The sequence below is a fragment of the Monopterus albus genome, unplaced genomic scaffold (assembly GCF_001952655.1).
Source record: "Monopterus albus unplaced genomic scaffold, M_albus_1.0 scaffold38.1, whole genome shotgun sequence".
In the NCBI taxonomy this organism is placed as follows: domain Eukaryota; kingdom Metazoa; phylum Chordata; class Actinopteri; order Synbranchiformes; family Synbranchidae; genus Monopterus; species Monopterus albus.
The window spans coordinates 2009157-2029008 of record NW_018127918.1 but is presented as its reverse complement, the minus strand read 5'-3'; the positions used below and the strand labels follow the sequence as shown (position 1 = coordinate 2029008).

At 38.9% G+C, this 19852-nt stretch overlaps 1 protein-coding gene across 1 annotated transcript in view; it reads right to left on the bottom strand.

The window, feature by feature from the left end:
* Positions 1-2251: 2251 nt before the first annotated feature.
* gtf2ird1 (GTF2I repeat domain containing 1) overlaps positions 2252-19852 on the bottom strand; it is a 27176-nt gene continuing 9575 nt past the window's right edge. The window contains exons 7-27 of the mRNA XM_020598542.1: positions 19198-19293; positions 18646-18729; positions 17794-17977; positions 16277-16302; positions 15022-15148; positions 14333-14376; positions 14072-14152; positions 12997-13149; positions 11268-11321; positions 10565-10645; positions 9246-9429; positions 9041-9102; positions 8633-8758; positions 7572-7839; positions 6768-6796; positions 6627-6674; positions 6446-6523; positions 5884-6076; positions 5475-5512; positions 5279-5388; positions 2252-3278 (exon numbers count right to left, since the gene is read on the bottom strand). Coding sequence (XP_020454198.1) covers positions 3108-3278; positions 5279-5388; positions 5475-5512; positions 5884-6076; positions 6446-6523; positions 6627-6674; positions 6768-6796; positions 7572-7839; positions 8633-8758; positions 9041-9102; positions 9246-9429; positions 10565-10645; positions 11268-11321; positions 12997-13149; positions 14072-14152; positions 14333-14376; positions 15022-15148; positions 16277-16302; positions 17794-17977; positions 18646-18729; positions 19198-19293 — 2237 coding nt within the window. The 3' untranslated portion in view covers positions 2252-3107. The remainder of the gene's footprint in view (positions 3279-5278; positions 5389-5474; positions 5513-5883; positions 6077-6445; positions 6524-6626; positions 6675-6767; positions 6797-7571; positions 7840-8632; positions 8759-9040; positions 9103-9245; positions 9430-10564; positions 10646-11267; positions 11322-12996; positions 13150-14071; positions 14153-14332; positions 14377-15021; positions 15149-16276; positions 16303-17793; positions 17978-18645; positions 18730-19197; positions 19294-19852) is intronic.

The following is a 19852-nucleotide window of genomic DNA, read 5'->3' as shown; positions in this document are numbered from 1 at the left end:
GACCACATTCCTGCACATCACATATTCCACTGGACAGCTCAGAAAAATGGGGCTCCTCTTCTCCTGAACCTCATTTATCAAACTTATACAAATAGATTGTTTTGTTTTGTTGTTTTTATCCATAAAGCCTCATTTCTATCCCCCTGTCAGGTTACCATGAGAATGGCAGCTTGCACTGGGGATAAAAACCTCATTAAGCACTTTAGTTCTGACAGTGCATTTTATCTGAGCTGTGTAATTTCCTGAATAAAGGGCAGGTAACTTGTTTTTAAAATTGGGAAGTTATACAATTAAAACGTGTTTAGCACAATGAAACCTTAGTAGCAAAGTGGGTATACATACATTAGCCTGTTTAAGACAGGGCAATACTTGGCTGTTGTAAATAAAAAAAAATTGATAAAACAAAGCTAAATCACAAACGCCAGTTAGAGGGGATTAAAAGTGTTTGGTTTTTTTACATTTACACTACTTTTAATTTTGACCATCTGTCATTTTATCAACTAACCTGTAGTATGATTCACAGATGTCTATTGAATTCACATGGTGATTTTTCATGTTTGGACTTACAGTCACTGCCCAGCAGTGTGTTGCAGGCATTCTTTTTGTCACTTAACATGTTAGTTTGTGTTGCCGTGTGTGAACAGGGACAAAGTTACTTCATTTACAGCTTGATGACCTCAATCGTTTTGCTTAAACAAATGGAAAGGACCAGTGGGATTTAAAAGGAAGCTCTGGTTAAGAAAAGTTTTGTGTGACAATCAAGGTTATCGAATTCCTCGACTGGACAAGACGCAGAGACACCGAGAGCAAACTGCAAGTTTTCCTCCTCTGTTCACATTCTGCTCTCAGTACTGCAGTACAGTCCCTGAACTGAGTCTTGACATGTATACAAACAAACTAAAAACAGCATCTGCAATAAAGAAATGAGGCAAAATGAATCCTGGCTCCATCTCTGACTTAAATGTGTCTGAGTGCAGAATTAGAGTGCTGCTTCATGCTTTGATCCAGTCGTCTGGCTCATGGAAAGTGAATAAGGGGGGGGGGGATCCTGGGCCTCACAATGCTGCTATATGACGATTGAGTGACCATTAGAGATAATGGCTTCCCATTATGGATTAACCACCATGTTGAGAGGCACCTCGTGCCCTGACTTCTGGAGAAAGTAATGGGAGACAATTATAAAGTTGACTTGTGTAAGATCTGTAAATAAAACAGTAAGGGCAACTGGAAGAACACTATAAATATTACACAAAATATTGGGTAAAGTTACATGTTTTTGTTGCTATGTGCTACTTGTAGCCTGTGCCAGTCTTACCATCACATAGACTACACTGATAGTAAAGAAATGACATTCAAACACTCATCACTAAAGAGATCAGCAAAAGAAAATAAAAGAACAAGGCAAAGTGCATCAATGCTTAATAAACTTGTTGCAACTGTAGACAGTTCAGTAAAGCCTTTGACTAAAGGTCTAAAACCCACATCAAAACAGAATAAACTATATGTTCAAATCTAGCCAGTCATCCCTGAGCAGTAGACAAAAAAAAAAAATCCTAAACCTTTTAGACACATACTGCACATGGACTCACTGGGGGAGTTCAGTGACCACATCTGGGCTTTCTAAGTTCCATTAGGAATTACTACTTCTTCCCACGGATGTATTAAGGGGAAAAGGTAGGGAATTTTTCAATGTCTGTATTATGAGAACATCTTTTCATAACGTTAATACATTCATTTATTCGATGTATTTTCCCCACTGAATGGAGCACGCCTGGCAAATTTGTTTTTCTTCCGGGGTTGCTTCCGCGTTCTGGGGTCCACTGCACATGCGCACTAGGGGGCGGTGCGAGACAGCGGCTGAACTTTTTCAGGCTCCAGCGCTAAAATATCTGCTGTGCACACATTGACGGTAAAATCACATGCAAGTACAAACACACCTTTCACCTAGACGCTTTTATTAGCAGATAGAAGTCGCCTCAAGATGTTTTACAAATGAACACATTTGCACTTTTATTCTATTATTTCATACTCGGTGTTTATGAGCATGTGAACCTCATCCGTCATGGATTTCAGCAATTTCAGGGCAATTCTTCAGCAATCAGCATCCACATCCATTTTCTTGAGGAAATGCATTTGTCTAGTTAGTTAATAGCAGTCTTGATTCTGAATCAGCCTCACTGACATTGACTTCCTGTACAATACACATTGGGCAACACATCAAAAACAAACTCCAACAAAGTGAAAGTGCAAGGCAACACATTTTATTTCAAAGGCCTAATTGGCGTTAAGGTACAGCATATTAAATAGCATTAGTCCAGAGACAGTCATCGCAGAATAACATACCATTCTTTCCTTTACATGATACATTCAGGCTGACTTTATATGAGATATTTTACACATTGTTAATGTGGTGCTAACATAAAAAGGCTATTTACTGAAGGTCTTGTTTACTGCAGGTGCCTCTTGCCACTGTGAGCAGAGCTTCCACCTGTGGGCAAACCTTTAAGTCCATTTTATGTCATTTCATTTCTGATGGCTTGAGTCACCCCAGCACCGAATTAAGACACTTCATTGCTGCCGTTTAGTTCAATATCATTGTGTAGTTACTGAGTGACTAGTAGCATCTGTTAGTGTTGTGATAGTTCCTCAAGGAGCTGTATAACAGAATAATGTAATTTACATCCCTGCACATAATGTTATATTTCAATAAATATAATAAATAAAAAGTACAAATATCTGAATATTATAGAACCAGATCACTATCAAAGACAGTTTTTGTCAGTAATACATTGCAACCAAATGCTGGATCCAACAATACGACTCGGTGGATGGATACTTCATAAGCGCAAGGGCAAATAACATGACTTTATAAATGTTTTTAGCTTTGCTAAACAAGAAAAACAGTGTCATGATCAACTTTAGAAGGAAAACAAAAAGCCGAGTTTTCTGCCTCTTGCTGGCACCACGTGGCTGCACAAGACAGAAAAGTCCAGCTTTGCCCTGCAACATTTTGATCCACGTACATTCTATTGTTCCTCAAAACTCAGGATATCACTCACAGAGTCGAACCTTCAGCTCGCTAGATTCAGTCTGGAGACTGTTTAGTCTTAGCACTCTGACAAAGTGTTAGTGTTGCATGTGGAAGAGTCACGAATATCACTTGGACAAACTCCTCCTTTCATCCCTTTGCCGCAGTCCGGGTTTGTCCTTAAGTAATTTACTTTCCCGGGGACCTGTACATTCACTCCACTGTAGTCCACCATGTACATGGGCCACTGCTGCAGGCACATGCACACAGAGACAATGAAATTAGGTCAGAAAGGTGGCAAACATGCTTTCACTGGTACAAATGTTGTAGACCGTGCATCAAAACCAGCTTTTAAGGTCCAATAATTACATTTTTTTACACATTGTCTGGTAAATCAAGTGAAAATGGGACAGGATGTGGTCCCTCTCTGTTATTCTACCCCTCTCATGTGACACCAAGGTGCCTTACAGGGCTTCTGTTGTTATTCTGGCTTCTCACTAGCCACCCTAGTGGCTCAATGGACAGTTAAGAACACCTTTAATAGGCTCCAGCAGTTAAACACGGCGACATACACAAGGCACATGCACACGTTTCAACACTGTTTTCTGGGGAAAAAATATTTACCTTCAATCTAATTGCAGAATGTAACAAAATAGCATTTAAAGAGCTGCTGTGTAAAAATATCTCAAGCTTAAAAGTGAAAGGAGCAATGATTTTATTTATCATGAAGAGTTTTTGTGATACTTTGAGCATCTTGTTAATTTTTTTAAATTAAACAAACGAAGAACCACAGCAAAGCTGCCCTAAGGGGAAATCTAGTTTGGTTAACTAAAGCTACTCAGAAAAAGTAGTTCAAACTACTTTGTAAAAAAATAAAAAAAATTTTTTTTTTCTAAATAAAATTATAAAGTATAAAACAAAAGTCACATGCCACCAAAAACTGCCACTCAAATTGAGTTTATTACCTAAGACCTGGTCTAAATAAAACAAACCCATTGAGGCTTTTCACAAGGGCAAAACTGCAAGGAACAAATTTTTTGTTGTAAGCAAATCAGAATGTTGTCTTATCTGACTACAACAAACTGTAAAAATAAATTGAAAAATACAGCTTCACCATCTTGAGCACCGGTCTAAAAAAATTTGCATGTGCACAAGTGATAAAGTGCAACAAAAATGAACAAAATGTGACTGTACCAGTCAATATATCATCATCGACATGTCTTACAAAGACAAGTCATTGTACAGACATAAATATACCCTCAGTCTGGACCAATCAGGACACAGGTGATCAATCCCACAAGGTGTTTCACATGAACTCATTATGACACTTAGGTCTGATCGCACAAACTGCATGAAGGGCAGAAATCAACACTGACTGAATGTTGGACATAGTCAGTTGCGTTGATATTCTGCTATTCATGATTGACTATTTATGTCCTCAGAATGACTGGCTCTCTAAGATATGCTGACTTATATGGGACTTGTTTGTGGCCACATGCACTTGACACATTGCTTGAAAAGCCAGGAATTAAGAGTGTGAACCTTGCAATGATTACTGACCTGTACTTGTCAGTTTTGTCACCTCTGACTTGTACAATCACAACAACTAAAACAGTTTTCAGTTTGCCCTTGTTCAGACAGTAAGTGTTAACACTGATCTAAATAATGGGCCTATCTTTTTACTTGCCAGAGCAGAATCTCTTGTTCATACACCTCAAGCCATCTCACAACAGAATCTAAAACATAATGTAAAAAAAAAAAAAAAAAAATCATTCCTTTCCTTTTATGGCCCCAAATTGTTTAATGTTTCAATAGTTTACACAAAAGTAGCAAAAAAGTATTTGACCTACTTGCATCTCAGTCTCAATTTTAAGTGTGGTTTCTAAAGTGATGGAAAAGATAAGTCAGGAACAGATTAAAGAATATTTAACTCACCTTAACACTAGACATTTTCAAACTCTTAACTTAATTACTTTAAAGAATAGGGTCACACAAATTAAATCTTACTTTCAAAACTTTAAAGACTACGACACCGGGCTACTTTGGGCTCCTGAGTGTGTGTAGATTCTGTTCTTACCTAAAAACAAGTCCCAGATAAGAAAATACTGAATGCCAGTATCTTTGTAAAAACCATTTAAGTGGGTTTTATGAACAAATGTGATCTTAAGGTTAGTGAACTATCAAGCATATTACATCCTAGTAAGGAACAGATGTTCTTTAGAAGCCTTTATTTTTTCTTTTCAAACGTACCATCACTGGAATTTGATTGGCTCCTATCCCCTGGTCAGAAGAGGCAGGTGCTCGGTTGCTCTCCTGGACTCTCTTGCGCTTTCGTCGATTGGTGGAGGCGTCTGTTCCTACTAGATACACAGAGCACATGGTTTTACTTTTTTTTACAGCACAGAGCTCTATGTCCACAAACACAAGAAAATCGAGCAGCACCTACCTGTGTTACAAGCCTGGCTACAGATTTCTGCAAAAGGCCTGTGTGCACAAAAAATTGCTGGGTCATTACAGGTGACGCAGCAGCTGATGTATTCAGAAATGCAATCAAAATGCTTTTTTTTTGTACAATTTCAAAACAACAGGATAATCTGCATTAGCCTGCTGTTCAGGCTGCACTCCTTCCATACATAAACAGAAAAAAGCCATGATTTAGGTTTTCTGCCTCCATTCTTTTATCATAGCTTAACTGCTTCAGCTATTTCACATTATTTACTTTTGCTGCTGTGGACAATTTCTTCTTCAGGGGCTAGATTATATCCAGACCCTAAATAAACCATAATGAGCTTTACTAGAAATACAGTAAGTAATACAGCTAACAGGGTGCTGAATATTCATATCTCCACACTCACTGGAGCTGGCTCTTGATGTTAAATGCTATTTTATCAGCGGCTTGAAGGATTTTCTCCAGGCACACAATGTCGTAGGTGTTGGGGTTTCGGAAGGGGATATCGTCTGGAAGGCCACTAACTTCGACAGACTCTGGACTGCCACGGATCAGCTTGTACGGGACCACGACGGAGCGGTCTAAGCCCAGAGCCTCACCTAAACACACAACATGATATTATGATAGAGAACAGAGTCCACTGGATGTTCACCTGGACACCAACCTGACCATGAGGCAGGTCAAAAGTACAGTGGTCATGGGTCAAAAGTACCACCGGTCAAAAAGCACAGAAATTATGTGGTAAACGTATGTTTCTGTTACGCAGATGTGTGTAGGGATTGTAATGATCCTCCATGCTACACTTCTAATCATATAACCTAGTCTTGGCCAAGCCACACACATTATGATGATGCAGACTAAATGTTTACACTAGATTATAGAAGTGACAAACAGTCCATGGGCATTTTAATATTCAAGCTAACAAAAACCCATATTGATGTATGGCATAAAAATCTAACTCCATTTACCATATTTCTTGTTGAAGAGTTCCTTGACTTGTTCTCGAAGAACCACTTTCTCTCCCATGCGGTTAATATCATCATCATCTGTCAGATGGAGAGAATCAGTCATGGACAGCTTCCAAAATAAAGGTCCCGATGAAGCGACAGTGGGGAAAACCAGGATGCTAGGAACCATTTATTTACTCACCACTTATCGAGGCGTAGGCCTTCTTTAGTAAAGTGACTCGCCGAGGTGCTGGTAAAATTGATGACCGATATATTAGTCCTCTGTGATAAAATTATGGCTAATTAAGCAAAGTTTATGAAAGAAATGATATTCTGCTCCTACCTGGTTTTGGAATGAGTCCTTGAAAAGGTCTGCATAAAACAAATAGATATGAGCAGGTCTTGTCAGAGGATGAAAGGATTTGATAAAACAGTAAATGTGCTAAACATATATCAAAGTTGTGGACAAAGTTGTTTAATAATTAATTTTCTAAAATAAACTGGTCCTTCTGTCTGCAAGTGTGCAACGTGTCCACTGGAATATGTAAGCCTGGTGTCATCTGTTTTCATGATAATGAAGGTACTATAGTTTTGGGCAACCATGAGGTAATGTCCTCATTCTACCTGCAAAAGCGTAAAGGTTTTAGGGTGCTATTTAAAGAATTTCTTAACATTGCTAGATAAAAAAACACAAATGAAAAATGTCTAGTGTCAAAGCAACTAAACAAGATTTCTGTTATCTCACAGAAATGTCTATAATTTGATAATGGATTATTGTACAAGTTATTTATCAAGTAAAATGCCAAACATTCTCTGGTTCCAGTTTCCTAAACGCCTTAACCACTAGCCTACCAGAGACGGCTCCCAGTTTCCTAAATGTGAATCTTTTTTTTAAATTTTCATATCAATATAAATCGGATAGGTTTTGAGTTTTGGAATTCTGGTCCGACCTAACAAGCAGAGTGAAAATGGCACCTTCGAAATGAGAGAACTAGCAGGTGATTGTTGCTGGTTCAGGTGCATCAGTTTGCTTTCTGACTTAGGTGTGAATTATACATTGTAGCAGTGGCAAATGGTTACTATTACATGCCTATCAAATAACTAGATTGTTACTGAGAATGGCAGAAAACAGGACTGGAGTTCCCACCTGGTGATGGTAAAGCTGATTTTGTCAGCAACTGCCAAGATCCTCTCCAGGTTCTGGGAGCCAAAGGTGCAGGGCTTCCTGAAGGGGATTCCAGGGGGAAGGCCCTCGATGATGACCGAGTCCGGGTTGTTCTTGATCCTCTTGTAAGGCACTTGGACAGGGTACTTGATGCCCAATGCCTCCCCATACTTCCTGTTGAATAGGTCTTGGACCTGCTCTCGCAGTGTGTTGGCCAGATCGATCCTGGACAGTTTGGACTCCAAGCACTCTGGAGACAGAAGACACTTTCAATTTACTCACATGTTGCATCAAAACTTTCAAACAGATCTCCAAACAAAACCAGATGAATAAGCTAATTGTTTTGTGTAACCAGTTACAGTATCAAATATTAATATCCAAAACATTTTGCATCAAAAATAAACCAGTCATCACATCAGACTGCCAAGCTCATACAGTATGCACTCATTTCACATATCAAAACCTTATTTCATAGATTCCATGTACTATAGATGTTGTAAAAACAGTGGAAAGTTGCTTATTGTAGTTTGGGCTACTTATCAACACAACCAACACTGACAGCTGGCAGTACATCCAATGGTATGTAGCAAACAGCAACAGCTGATGATGAATTTGGCGTTGTGTTATTTACTTTACTGAAGTGTGAGAAGTGTGACTTGAACATGCTGCAGACTACAACACAACTACACAACTAACTGAATCCATGGAAATGCACCTCCTTTTTTCTTGTACATGTTTATCATTTCATTTAAGTGACGACTTTTAAGGCTTAATGCAACACTGTCCAAAACTACCTACAGACAGCTCACAAGTGACGTGTTTGAATGCAACACTGTCCAAAACTACCTACTGACAGCTCACAAGTGACGTGTTGGAGACCAGTGCTTTAAAGTTGGCTGCAGTTTTTTAGCCTTTTTGCTCTTTAGGTGTAAAAGTCAGTGATATGTCAATACACAAAGCGGATTTATGTTAAAACAACTGACTGCATCAAATCTAAGCTTCAAAGTAGCGACTGAAATTGAAAATTAAAAACCTGAGCAAACCTGAGAATCCAGGTCTCTTAGATATTGCTGCTGTGTCCTCTGTCACTGGCGCAGTGTCCTTGGTGTCCAGGTCTTTGGAAAACCATTTAGAGGTCACACTTTTGTTTTGTAGTCTCCTGAGATTTACTGATTTAGAAATGACTAATGCAGACAAAAAATGGCTCTAATAACATGAACAAATGATTCACGAGACTGACATGCACAAAGTGGCTTTCAGTTTTGAGCAGGGCTTTTTCAGAAAACGTGTCACTTACAGCATAGAGTTAGTTGATAACATGGCTTGTTTAGGAGCATTCTTCCCTGAACAAAATCCTAATGCATCTAGGCCTTGCTAAAAGAGCCAAATAAACAATTTAAACACATGATGGATGCCAAACACCTCCAACAAAGAGTATAAGACAGACACACCTGCATCACAGACAGGGATGGAAGGCAACTCTTGTTTTACTTGCTCAGTTAACAGCTCAGGCCTGTAGACAAAAAGATTTAATTACCCCCTAAGTTAAAGTTTCACTTCCTTGTCTAAAGACAATAAACTGTTAATATGAGTGATATACACTATATTGCCACACTTCAGGGGGCATACTTCTTTATTTTCTTTATCTGGTCTTACCTTTTGATAACAAACTGGATCTGACTGCTAGCAGCTAAGATCTTCCGTAGTTTGGCCGCTCCGAAACAGTTGGGCCTTCGGAGAGAGATCCCCTCGGGCAGCCCCGTGATGTACAGATCCTCTGGGTACATCTGGAACTTGGAGTAGGGCACCTTGGCTGGTTCAGGGAGGCCCAAAGCTTCAGCTAATGAAGAGACGATAGCAGAAATAGATGAACAGACCTTATTTCACTGAATGTGTTCGGGTACAGTCTGTATAATTTTAGGAGAATTCTGGTCTGTTACAATTTGGATCTCTGTTTAGTAGGTTTGGCCATCTTAAACATCAGTAATATTAACACAAAAATCTGGCTAAAACCTGTTTACAAACTGTCTGCAAGTTCGACTACAGATCAATACCAATCTGTTAAATTCAACAACTTATAAACTCTGTACATTGGTAAAGGGTGAGTACAGTATATCACAGAAGTGAGTACACCCCCTCACATTTTGTAAGTATTTAAGTATATCTTTTCATGTGACAACAGTGAAGAAATGACACTTGGCTACAATGTGAAGTAGTGAGTCTTCAGCTTGTATAACAGTGTAAATGTGCTGTCCCCTCAAAATAACACAACACACAGCCATTAATGTCTAAACTGCTGGCAATAAAAGTGAGTACACCCCTAAGTGATAATGGCCAAATGGGGCCCAAAGTGTCAATATTTTGTGTGGCCACCATTATTTTCCAGCACTGCCTTAACCTTCTTGGGCAGAGAATTCACCAGAGCTTCACAGGTTGCCATTGGAGTCCTCTTCCACTCCTCCATGCTTGGCCAGACCATCACCTTTACCCTCAGCTTCTTTAGCAAGGCAGTGGCCTTGGACTGGCCAAGCATGTCTCCAGACCTAAACCCTATTGAGCATCTGTGGGGCATCCTGAAACGGAAGGTGGAGGTGCGCAAGGTCTCTTAACATCTACCAGCTCCGTGACGTCATCATGGCCCCATTTGGCCATTATCACTTAGGGGTGTACTCACTTTTATTGCCAGCAGTTTAGACATTAATGGCTGTGTGTTGTGTTATTTTGAGGGGACAGCACATTTACACTGTTATACAAGCTGTAGACTCACTACTTTATATTGTAGCCAAGTGTCATTTCTTCAGTGTTATCACATGAAAAGATATATTTAAATATTTACAAAATGTGAGGGGGTGTACTCACTTCTGTGATATACTGTATATGAGGAGTCGTCTTTATCCTGCTAGATTAAGTGGCCTGACATCATTTCCAACCTTCACATGAACGAGGGTTAAGCTCTGCTAGTACAGGAGGCGTACCATACTTAATGCTGAAGAGGCTCTCCACTTGTCTCCGAAGCTGAAGAATCATTTCACCGATGTCCTCCACCAGACTCCCTGCTGCATGAGTCAAACAAATGAAAACACCAAAACATTCACACCGAGAACTTCAGATGAGATTTATTACCCAGAGGGCAGCTCAGTTAGTGGGAGGCTTCCCACCTGTGAACATTACTACTTCTCCCCCTCACCAACTTTACTGTGATAAATTCCACCTTTCCCACACTGACCTGGTAATGACAAACTGTCTGTGTAGTGTATTAATCACCAGTGACCATAACAAATGGACATGGGAAAGAGAAATGGTAGAAGTGCAAAAATGGAGTTGAAAAAACAAAGTCAAAAATAATTTCTCAGGAAGAAGAGACTAAAAGCCACAAATCAACTGTACTGCACCTGAACTAAATACAATCGATATCAGTTTTACTGTAACGACAAGATAAACAAACCATGCAAGGTTTTACTAAGTCCTAAGGATGTTTTTCATTTTTTATGTTAGTTGCCAAATTTGGGAGCTTAGAAATAACTGAAAACCATTTCACATAATTTCACAGTTCATCAGTCCACAAGTGCTTATATATATTGTCTGTCTCCACAACAAGGCGACAAGGAACTAGATTTAACAAACTATCACGTTATTCATATAAACAGCCTCTGATGAACCCCCACCCCCCACCAATACCTTCAGAGGATCTTCTGATGCTCTGGGTGACCGCGCTGGGTGGCAGAGCTTCAGCTGCAAGATGCAAGAAAAACATGAGCAGCTGCTTTCAAGCATGCAGAATTCAATTTATATAGAATTTTACAACTGTTACTTAAATTAAATATTCCAAGAATAATGTGATTAGAAATTCCCAAGCTGAGCAGTTAAACATTTTTCCATTGCTCCTCTGTTTTAATGTACTGCAGTAGAGCACAGGTCACTGCACTGAGCATAATGCTCATCTGATCAAGTACTGACACTACCTTAAAGTTAATTCTGATATAAAAAGGTAGAACTACAGTTACTCTATGTTCCCAGGTCTGTGAGTGAACAAAAAATGATATAATATCACTTTACTAAGTAATATGATAAGCAACAATAAAAAGAGAGAAGTCATGTTTTAAGTAACGTTTTATTTCACTACAGTACATCTGAGTACTACACTACAGAGCATATAACAGCAAATAATACCAAATGTGACGTTTGCTGCACTTACCTTCATTGTCTTTCCTTTAGTGGTCATTTGTGAAAGAAAAGAAAACTTAAACAAAACACAATCAAATCAATAAAATAAATAAAACGACCTCCTGAAAGCAACGTGTGCTAAACCCAAGACCAGCTGAGGAGACTAGTCACTCTCTGTAACACTGTAACAGCGCTGCCTACAAATGTTAAAAAGGATTTATTATATATTCATTTGATTAATATAAACAAACTCTATTCGGAAATTCAGATATATTTATTGACATAGAAATTTTCACTTATCTGTGTTCACCCAACATAGCGGAGGTAAATGGATTTTTGTTTGTGGTGTTCACAGCAATGAAAAAAAAAATTGTATTTAAAAATTTCTTCTGCTTTGGAACTGATTCTAAAGAAAAAGTCCCTATGAAAACTGGGGCCTGTGTGTTTAGTGGATTATCTAGATTATCTTGATAAATAAAACCAAAACTATGTGCCTGGCTAGATACACGTGAGGACTAGCGGGTAGACTGTGTTTGTTTGCAATTTGACTACACTAACCCATTCCTATTAACAGCTGATAAATGAGGCTGTTGCAGTTTAGAACGAGAGTGTAGTCTACTCAAATGTTCTTGGTTAGCTTACTCTATTCACCTAGGGTTTAAAGGGGAGAGCTGAGTGTTAAGACAGAGGGAGAATTTGGGAGTCTTGACAGGATCTTTGAGGAGTACTTTGGTCTCACTAATACAATAACTAACTAATCGTTCTGGGCAACAGGTTAGAAGACAGGTGAAAGGTGCACGATGCATCTGTCTTAATACCTGAAATGATAAAAAAATTGAACAGAGTGGAAGTTTTAGTTTGTTCGACATATGAAAAAGGTGAGTCAGAGAGTGACTCATAGTCAAACAGCAGCAGCTGATGCATGGTGCCTTTCACAGATAAGAGCAAGTATTTGTAAGACTGGAGAAAGAGAGAAAGCTACAGTGGGTCAAAGCTGGGGAGGTGGGATTTTTAAGGTTGGGGATGTGTCTACTAGTGGCTGAGGAGGTTTGGCTGAAGACAAAGTATCTGAGAAAAGTGGTTTCATACGTGCTGCAGCTTATTTGGCTCCTGAAAAAACAGCCAGTGTGTGGAGTGGCAGCAGTGGGTGCTAGATGGCACCGGGCAGGCTGTAAAGCTGTTGGTGGAGCTGGTAGCCCAGGACAAGATGAAAAGGAGGTGAGGATGATGGGGCTGACATTACCTGCATGGTTTTCCATCAGGTGATGGGGAGCAGAAGGAGCAGAAGGAGCAGAGGGGACTGGGGGAGCAGAGGGCGAGGATGAAGCTGGACATGTTGCAGCTGTAACAGGATCAGCCACAGGCTCGCTGAGATCCTCCCCACTCATACCAGCATCTGGACAAACACATTTTTTACTAGCTTTTTCCAAGATTCAACGTGATATTTCAATATTTACTGTATTACTGCTTTTACCTTGAAAACGTGTAATACTTACACTGGTTTTAGACAAATCCAAAACTAGCCCAGTGTGGCGCTGTCCTATCCACTGTGTGGGAGACAAGTGTAAAGCAACTATGGCCTACTTTTTTCACATTTGAGGAGGTTTACCCAACGTTTATTTGCCAGAACAATCAGCTCATCCTAATGACCCATAAACCTCCTATAATCTGAACTTGTACGAACCAGAAAAAAAACCCTTTATTCTCGGTTCTGCTCGTGTTTCCACAAAGTAATTTATACAGTGAAAACCAAGTAGTGTTGTAGCGGCTGAGAACCGTGGCAGCAGCAGCTGTTGTTTCCCACTGGGGGCAACAATGAGCCCATTCCACATTGGTACACTGATAAAGAAGATGCCATACTAGTAGACATCTTCACCTCTGTTTAAAGCAGTGCACAACCATGTAACAGCACTTTGCAATGAGAAGCTTTTGGGATTGTCTCCCATACAGTGAATGAGACTGTTCTTAACAGGAGGGTTAAAATAGACACATGCCAGAATTTAATTGTATCAAACTGTCTTCTCAGCATTGATAAGCACTGTACTGATTTTACAGTGCATGCTTTTTGGCTACTGATGTGTGCAAAATTCAGTTATGCATTGATTGCAGCTTGAGAAGGGACTATAGATAAAGACAATCAAGAGGTGTAAGAGCCTCATACTCATACTCCATCAGCAGGTGCTGACAAAGTTTTATATTTACAACATAGAACTGTTTTATGTGTCTGACAATGTTTAAGAACCCATTTCTGGATACTGTTTATATTTTAAGACAAACCATTTTCAAACCAAAGGGCTGCCAAGTGTGTGGCCCTTTACCTGGCACTGTAATCTGAATTATCTCCCCATCTGGAGGCTCTGTTTTAATCCTTTTCAAAGGAGCACAATCTCCCGAAGGACCTGCGGAGGTTGAACAGTGAGAGAACGTGTTTGAACTGAGTGGATTGCAAAACACTGAAGGGAAGTTTCTTTAAAAACTTCCAAAGACTGTTCACATTGCTTTAAAATTTTCATTTGATACTCAGACATGTTGTTACTTCAGACAGAAAATGACCACAAGCGTTTTTATAATGCACATACCTGCTTCACAGTCGGCCAGTGGGCTGACACAAGCACTTGTTGATCTGTGAAGTAAAGTAAAACACATGCAGGTGATCACCACATTGGACGAACTTAGTTATGTCTTTTTATTTTTCTGATATGACTTGGGTCAGCTAACCCCTTTAACCATGGGCCAGACATCAGTTACCTACCATATAAAGATATTTGGATGAATTAATGAATTTTGTTAAATCATGCAGATTTGTTTTATATTTGGTGTCATCTGAAAAGCCAAAAAAACTACACACCAACAGGCAACGTGACAGCTTTTGCTGAGACTTAAGGTAGCCTGCAGATAATTCTTTATAAATGCATCCTGGACAGATGATCTATTGGGAAGATGTGTTACTGTTTCTTTCACTGGCTTACACAATCTAGAGGCCTATTACAGGGAAAATCAAATGATATAAAGACCAAAAACATCCAGGACAAATAAGAATATGAATAAAGGACTGTCACTAGAGTTTATTACAACTTCTGTCACAATAGCAATGTGTATGATAAATTCTAGAACTCAGTATATTTAAACTGGTAAATTCAGTCTGTACTATGATTACATTTTGTTATAAAGCTCATACAGATTGGCTGCATGCCACAAGCTCATATTTCCACATTATAAACAAAGTCTGCAGAGCCATGCTAAATTTCTCTGTGGGCTGTGCTCAGACCTGCTGCTGTGAGGATTGCTGACCAGCTCGGCTGTGGTGGGCGGGATGCTTAGACTGTCATGGAAGCTGTCTTCAGGCGGGGAGCCCAGGTCATGCTTGCCCTCCTCCCTTGCAATCTTGCCAGCAGCTTCAACAAACAAGACAGGATACAAATAAACAGTGCATCTCATTACTGGGAAACATCTGTGGGGTGTAAACATATAAATAAAGAACTGATAGGCCAGTTTTCTCTTAGCCAGTTACTGTGATTAACTGTAAAGATCCTGACAAATACACAGCTAAATCTCTGGGCAGCGTTCCAGATAATGTGCATATGGAATCCTACCAAAACAATTAGGTTTTACCCAGAGTTCCCTTTGAAAAGATATAGATTGTTTTTCATTTTGATGAAAATACATGCTACATTTATGCAAGGAGCCAATTTTGCTTTAATTTTGTATCACTTTTACTCAAAACTGTCAAAGTTGAAAGTTGTGTGAACCATAGCTAGACTAATACAAGATTTTAGAGACTGAAAAAAAAAAAATCTCATAACATGATACTGACTGATATTAGTTTTAGGCTCCCTTAAATCAGTTTTTTAAACAAATGAAAATACTGTGCGGAAAAATTAGCCTGCTACTACTCTCTGGTGGACAAACTTTGGAGTCGTGACAGTTTCAAAACATGAGCTACTGTTGATATTTTGGCCTGTCTGATTTACTGGTGGGGCTCTAGTGTGTATAAATATTAACAACACCACTCAGCGATCATTAGGTTGAATCAACACCTCTAAAATAACTTTTGTGGGGCCACTGTATCAGACTGCAATAGTTTTAGCTACAGTATGTGTAACTGGCCGCTATGATACTGCCAGCAGGGATGGAGTTGCAACAGGTGAATTAGTCAAAACATTTTGGTTTTAAAAAAGCCTTTTTGTTTTACAGATGATTGTATCACTTGAATGCTACTTATCATGCAATATAATCTACCATATGTATGATTTTAGCCCATGAAGATACATAAGTCAGTCTAGAAAAGGTGGCTAAACTATTCTGAAAAATATAAATAAAAGTAATATTCCTTCCCCCATTTTGCTATTACAGTTTTTCAATATTATCACTCGGATTTCCAAGCATATAAACAAACTGGTAATGAGAACCCATCAACAATCAACAGATCAGCAAGATCAGCTGTTTTTAAATAACGAGGCCAAATCACAACTCATGCATGAGAAATTGTATGAAAACAAAAACAAAATCAATCACACTCTTACCAGTGAAAATCCTTTCATCAAACATTCTGGAATACGAAAAAGAAAAAGAGGCCATTAGTCACTGAGCTTAAAGACTGTTTCAGCTCTCAGGGAACAAATCATGATGCAAACACTGTACATGTGGGGGAACACATCATTACCAGCTTTAAGCACATTAATTGCCCTGTAAACAATCAGTCTTAGGCAAAATCTCAAGTAATCGAGTTGTTCCTTTGTTATCATTGACTGTATCTGACTAAAAATAAGTACGATTATGGACCGCTTCCCCCTCCTCCTGGCACATGCTCCTGCTCCGTCTGCCACCGAGACGTTCTTCTCCTGCTGTGATCTTAATTCATCTTTAGACAAAACAATTTCTTTCAGTCTTGTTTACTCACATTTATTTGTAAAACATTTTGAACTTACAAAACTACCAGCTGGAAATAAGGTGACTATTTATTGACACTCTACAGCTCTAATTCATTTACTAGAATCTTACACAATCTATCCAAATCTATCCATTTGAAGTCAAGATATTTAACTACTGGGCCAAAAGACAAACTGACCAACCATATACTCTTCCCTTAAGCCACACCTGTAGCATGTTTTAAAATATACAATGAGATTTTCATAATTAACTAAACCCAGAAAGTGTTACTCTATTTGCCAGTCATTTTGAAATGTAACAGCTCCTAACAGGGAAATAAAATGAGCTGTTATTACATGTAATATGGTGTTACAGGCAAAGCTGAGGCTTTAAATGAGAATTTCATTTTAGTTTCAGTTAAAGCAGCCACCCATTACAATTAAGTCAGTTGGTTTAGTCTGTCAAAAAAGTAATACCAAAGAAAGGACTTGCATCTTGAACATCTCTCACTGACAATGGGGATGTGATGTAATTCTAAATTAATCACACTTCCAGTCTTTCCTAATTGTATTAACACTAATGAGCTGCCTGCAGGATTCGTTTAAAGATGTGTTATCTTAAACAAGGTATGGTGGGTCATTTAAATTAGCTTAGACAAATGGATGGACGAGTTGTTAGTGCAACATGCTGGCAGGGGAAGTCATCTGGGACATGAATGGAAATGGTTTACCACTCAGTGTGACTACAGAGTGCTGAAGGAGCCAGGTGTTTAACAGACAGATGGTATAGGCTGGTACAGCTGGCAGCTGCTTACTGAGAGCTTTTCTAAATAAAAGTTTTAGAAGCAATGCCATACTGGGGCTTGGTAAAGTGGAGGTGGATGATAATGTAGTTGCAAACAGGTAAATTATGATTTGTACTCAGTGACTAAATCAGACTCAATTAGACTGTTATGAAAGCATGCACTGTGTTTCTTAGATAATCTTCTCATTTAAATTACAGATACTATGTATGAGATCAGATTTATGTCTGCCCAAACAGTATATCATGCTATCATTAGTAAAAAAACAAAACAAAACAAAACAAAGAAAAAACCCCAAAATCAAAACTAGACCAACTTAATAACCCCAGTTTTGCCCACTGGTAATTAAAGCCTTAAAGCATTTCTTACCGTTTGACTATAAAGCGGATTCCATGACGCTCATCCAGGATGCGTTTGAGCTTGGGAACTCCATAGGTGCAGGGTCTCTTAAAAGGGATCTGGTCTGGGATGCCTATGATCTCCACTGCCCCTGGATCACAGGCTATTTTGCGGTAGGGGACAGGCACCATGTGATCTAGACCCAGGGCCTCGGCTGGAGGTAGAAAACAGTAAACAAGCATGCTTTGTAGAAATACACTGTAATGCTAAGAAAGATTAGCACTTAGGCAGCCAGTTTAACTCTAGGTAATGGCGATTCTTATTCCGCTTGATACATTTGTTGCATAAGAAAAAGCAGCCCCCAGTGAGATGCACAGCCCATGTAAAGGTTTACAGAAGTGAAGATAATTCCAACTAAATGAGAAATTAAACTGTAAGGAAATGATAACTGAGCAGTGGGCTTGGATTAAAAAAATGTCCTGGAAACAGATCCCATGAGTCATAATGTGAAAATGTTTTCCCCAATTTGTAGACACAAAGTATATGCAGGAGAAGTACACTGATTATTTGTAAACACCAAGTCACAAAGCCAGGCAATATTTTAGTAGGGTAAAGTTGTAATCAGCTGTATTTTTCTCCCGGTTACGCTGTTCCTCAGACATTTTTTGGTAGGAATTAATTCTGTAGTACACTGTGGTTACAAATAGGTGTCATGTTTATCACTGAGGAAAAGATGATCAAACCAAACCAGTGACCCCAATCCGTCAACATGCTTAGATATGCAGAGAATCATCACTATGCATGAGGCATTGCTTGAGGAGGCAGCGACACCTTTCTGAATCATACCCTATACATCAAAATCCAAAGAGAGGTTCTTCTCACCATATCTGCTGTTGAATAAGATCTGAACACATTCTCTCAATGTGTTGATGTCTTCAGTTTCCCGAATGAATGAGTCCCATTTTTCTGCAAGAAAAGAAGTATAACAACTCCTGTCAGTGCTTTATGTACAATTCAAGTTAACTGGAGCTTTAACATTCAAATGAGCATGATTTCATTATTGTGCTTCAGATCTGAAATTAATCTCCAGCTACTCAATTCCAACTGGGTAAATCAGTGCAATCTTCTTAAAGGATTACTGCTGACATCTTATTAGCTTAGCCCTTAATGTTAAAGGTTAGTATAGTTTAGCCTTAGTTCAGTTAACAATGCTTGGAATCTGTACATGTGAGCCTGCAAATCCAAGCAAGACACAAGAGAGCAGATGTAAAACAAAATGCGCAAAATCCTCCTCTGGGATTACAGATGTTAATTTGTTAGTACATTAGAGGTTAACTTTGTGACAACATTTTATAGCTATACACCTGTGTTATGCTTTTAAAGTGAAGCCAACATCTACAGACACATAGACAACTCAGCTCAGCTCAGTCTTACCTGATTTTTCATGCACTATTGAGAACAGTAGCCTCTTGGAAATGTGGATGCCCGGAGGGCTCTGACCCTGCTCGCCAGGTTGTCTTGTTGTCTCATCTGAATATAAAATACAGATTTAATATATTCAGTTCAATTCACTTTCATTTCAGACAGACATTTTGCATCTGCATATTCAGTATTTTGTTCCCCCAGCATTCACTATTACTTGACTAAAATAGTTAATTAACTGTAAAAGACCAGGATAAAGAATGTAACAATTTTTCCTGGGTTTCCATTGTTTTTTTTTTTACATTTAGGATGTATGTCTTCTACACTGGAACTTCAAAAGTAAGTGTAAAAGTACTTGACTGCTGGCATTTGTGAGATAAATGATTCATTTAGAGATAGGATTACAAACAAATGTGCTGTATGAGTTAAGTGCTGCTTTGAGTGAAATAATGAGCAGTATAATAATCTGACTTCACAGCACACTCCAAACTTGCCACATTTCTAGGCACACCAGAGACATAGGATGAAACACTGACAGGTTTTTTTTCCCCATTATATTAAAATGTAATGTCAACCCTGATTTTTATCTCTATTCACAGAAAAAAATTATTGGGATGCATGGGAATGTGTTTTGTATATATCTATATATATAGATATACACACACAC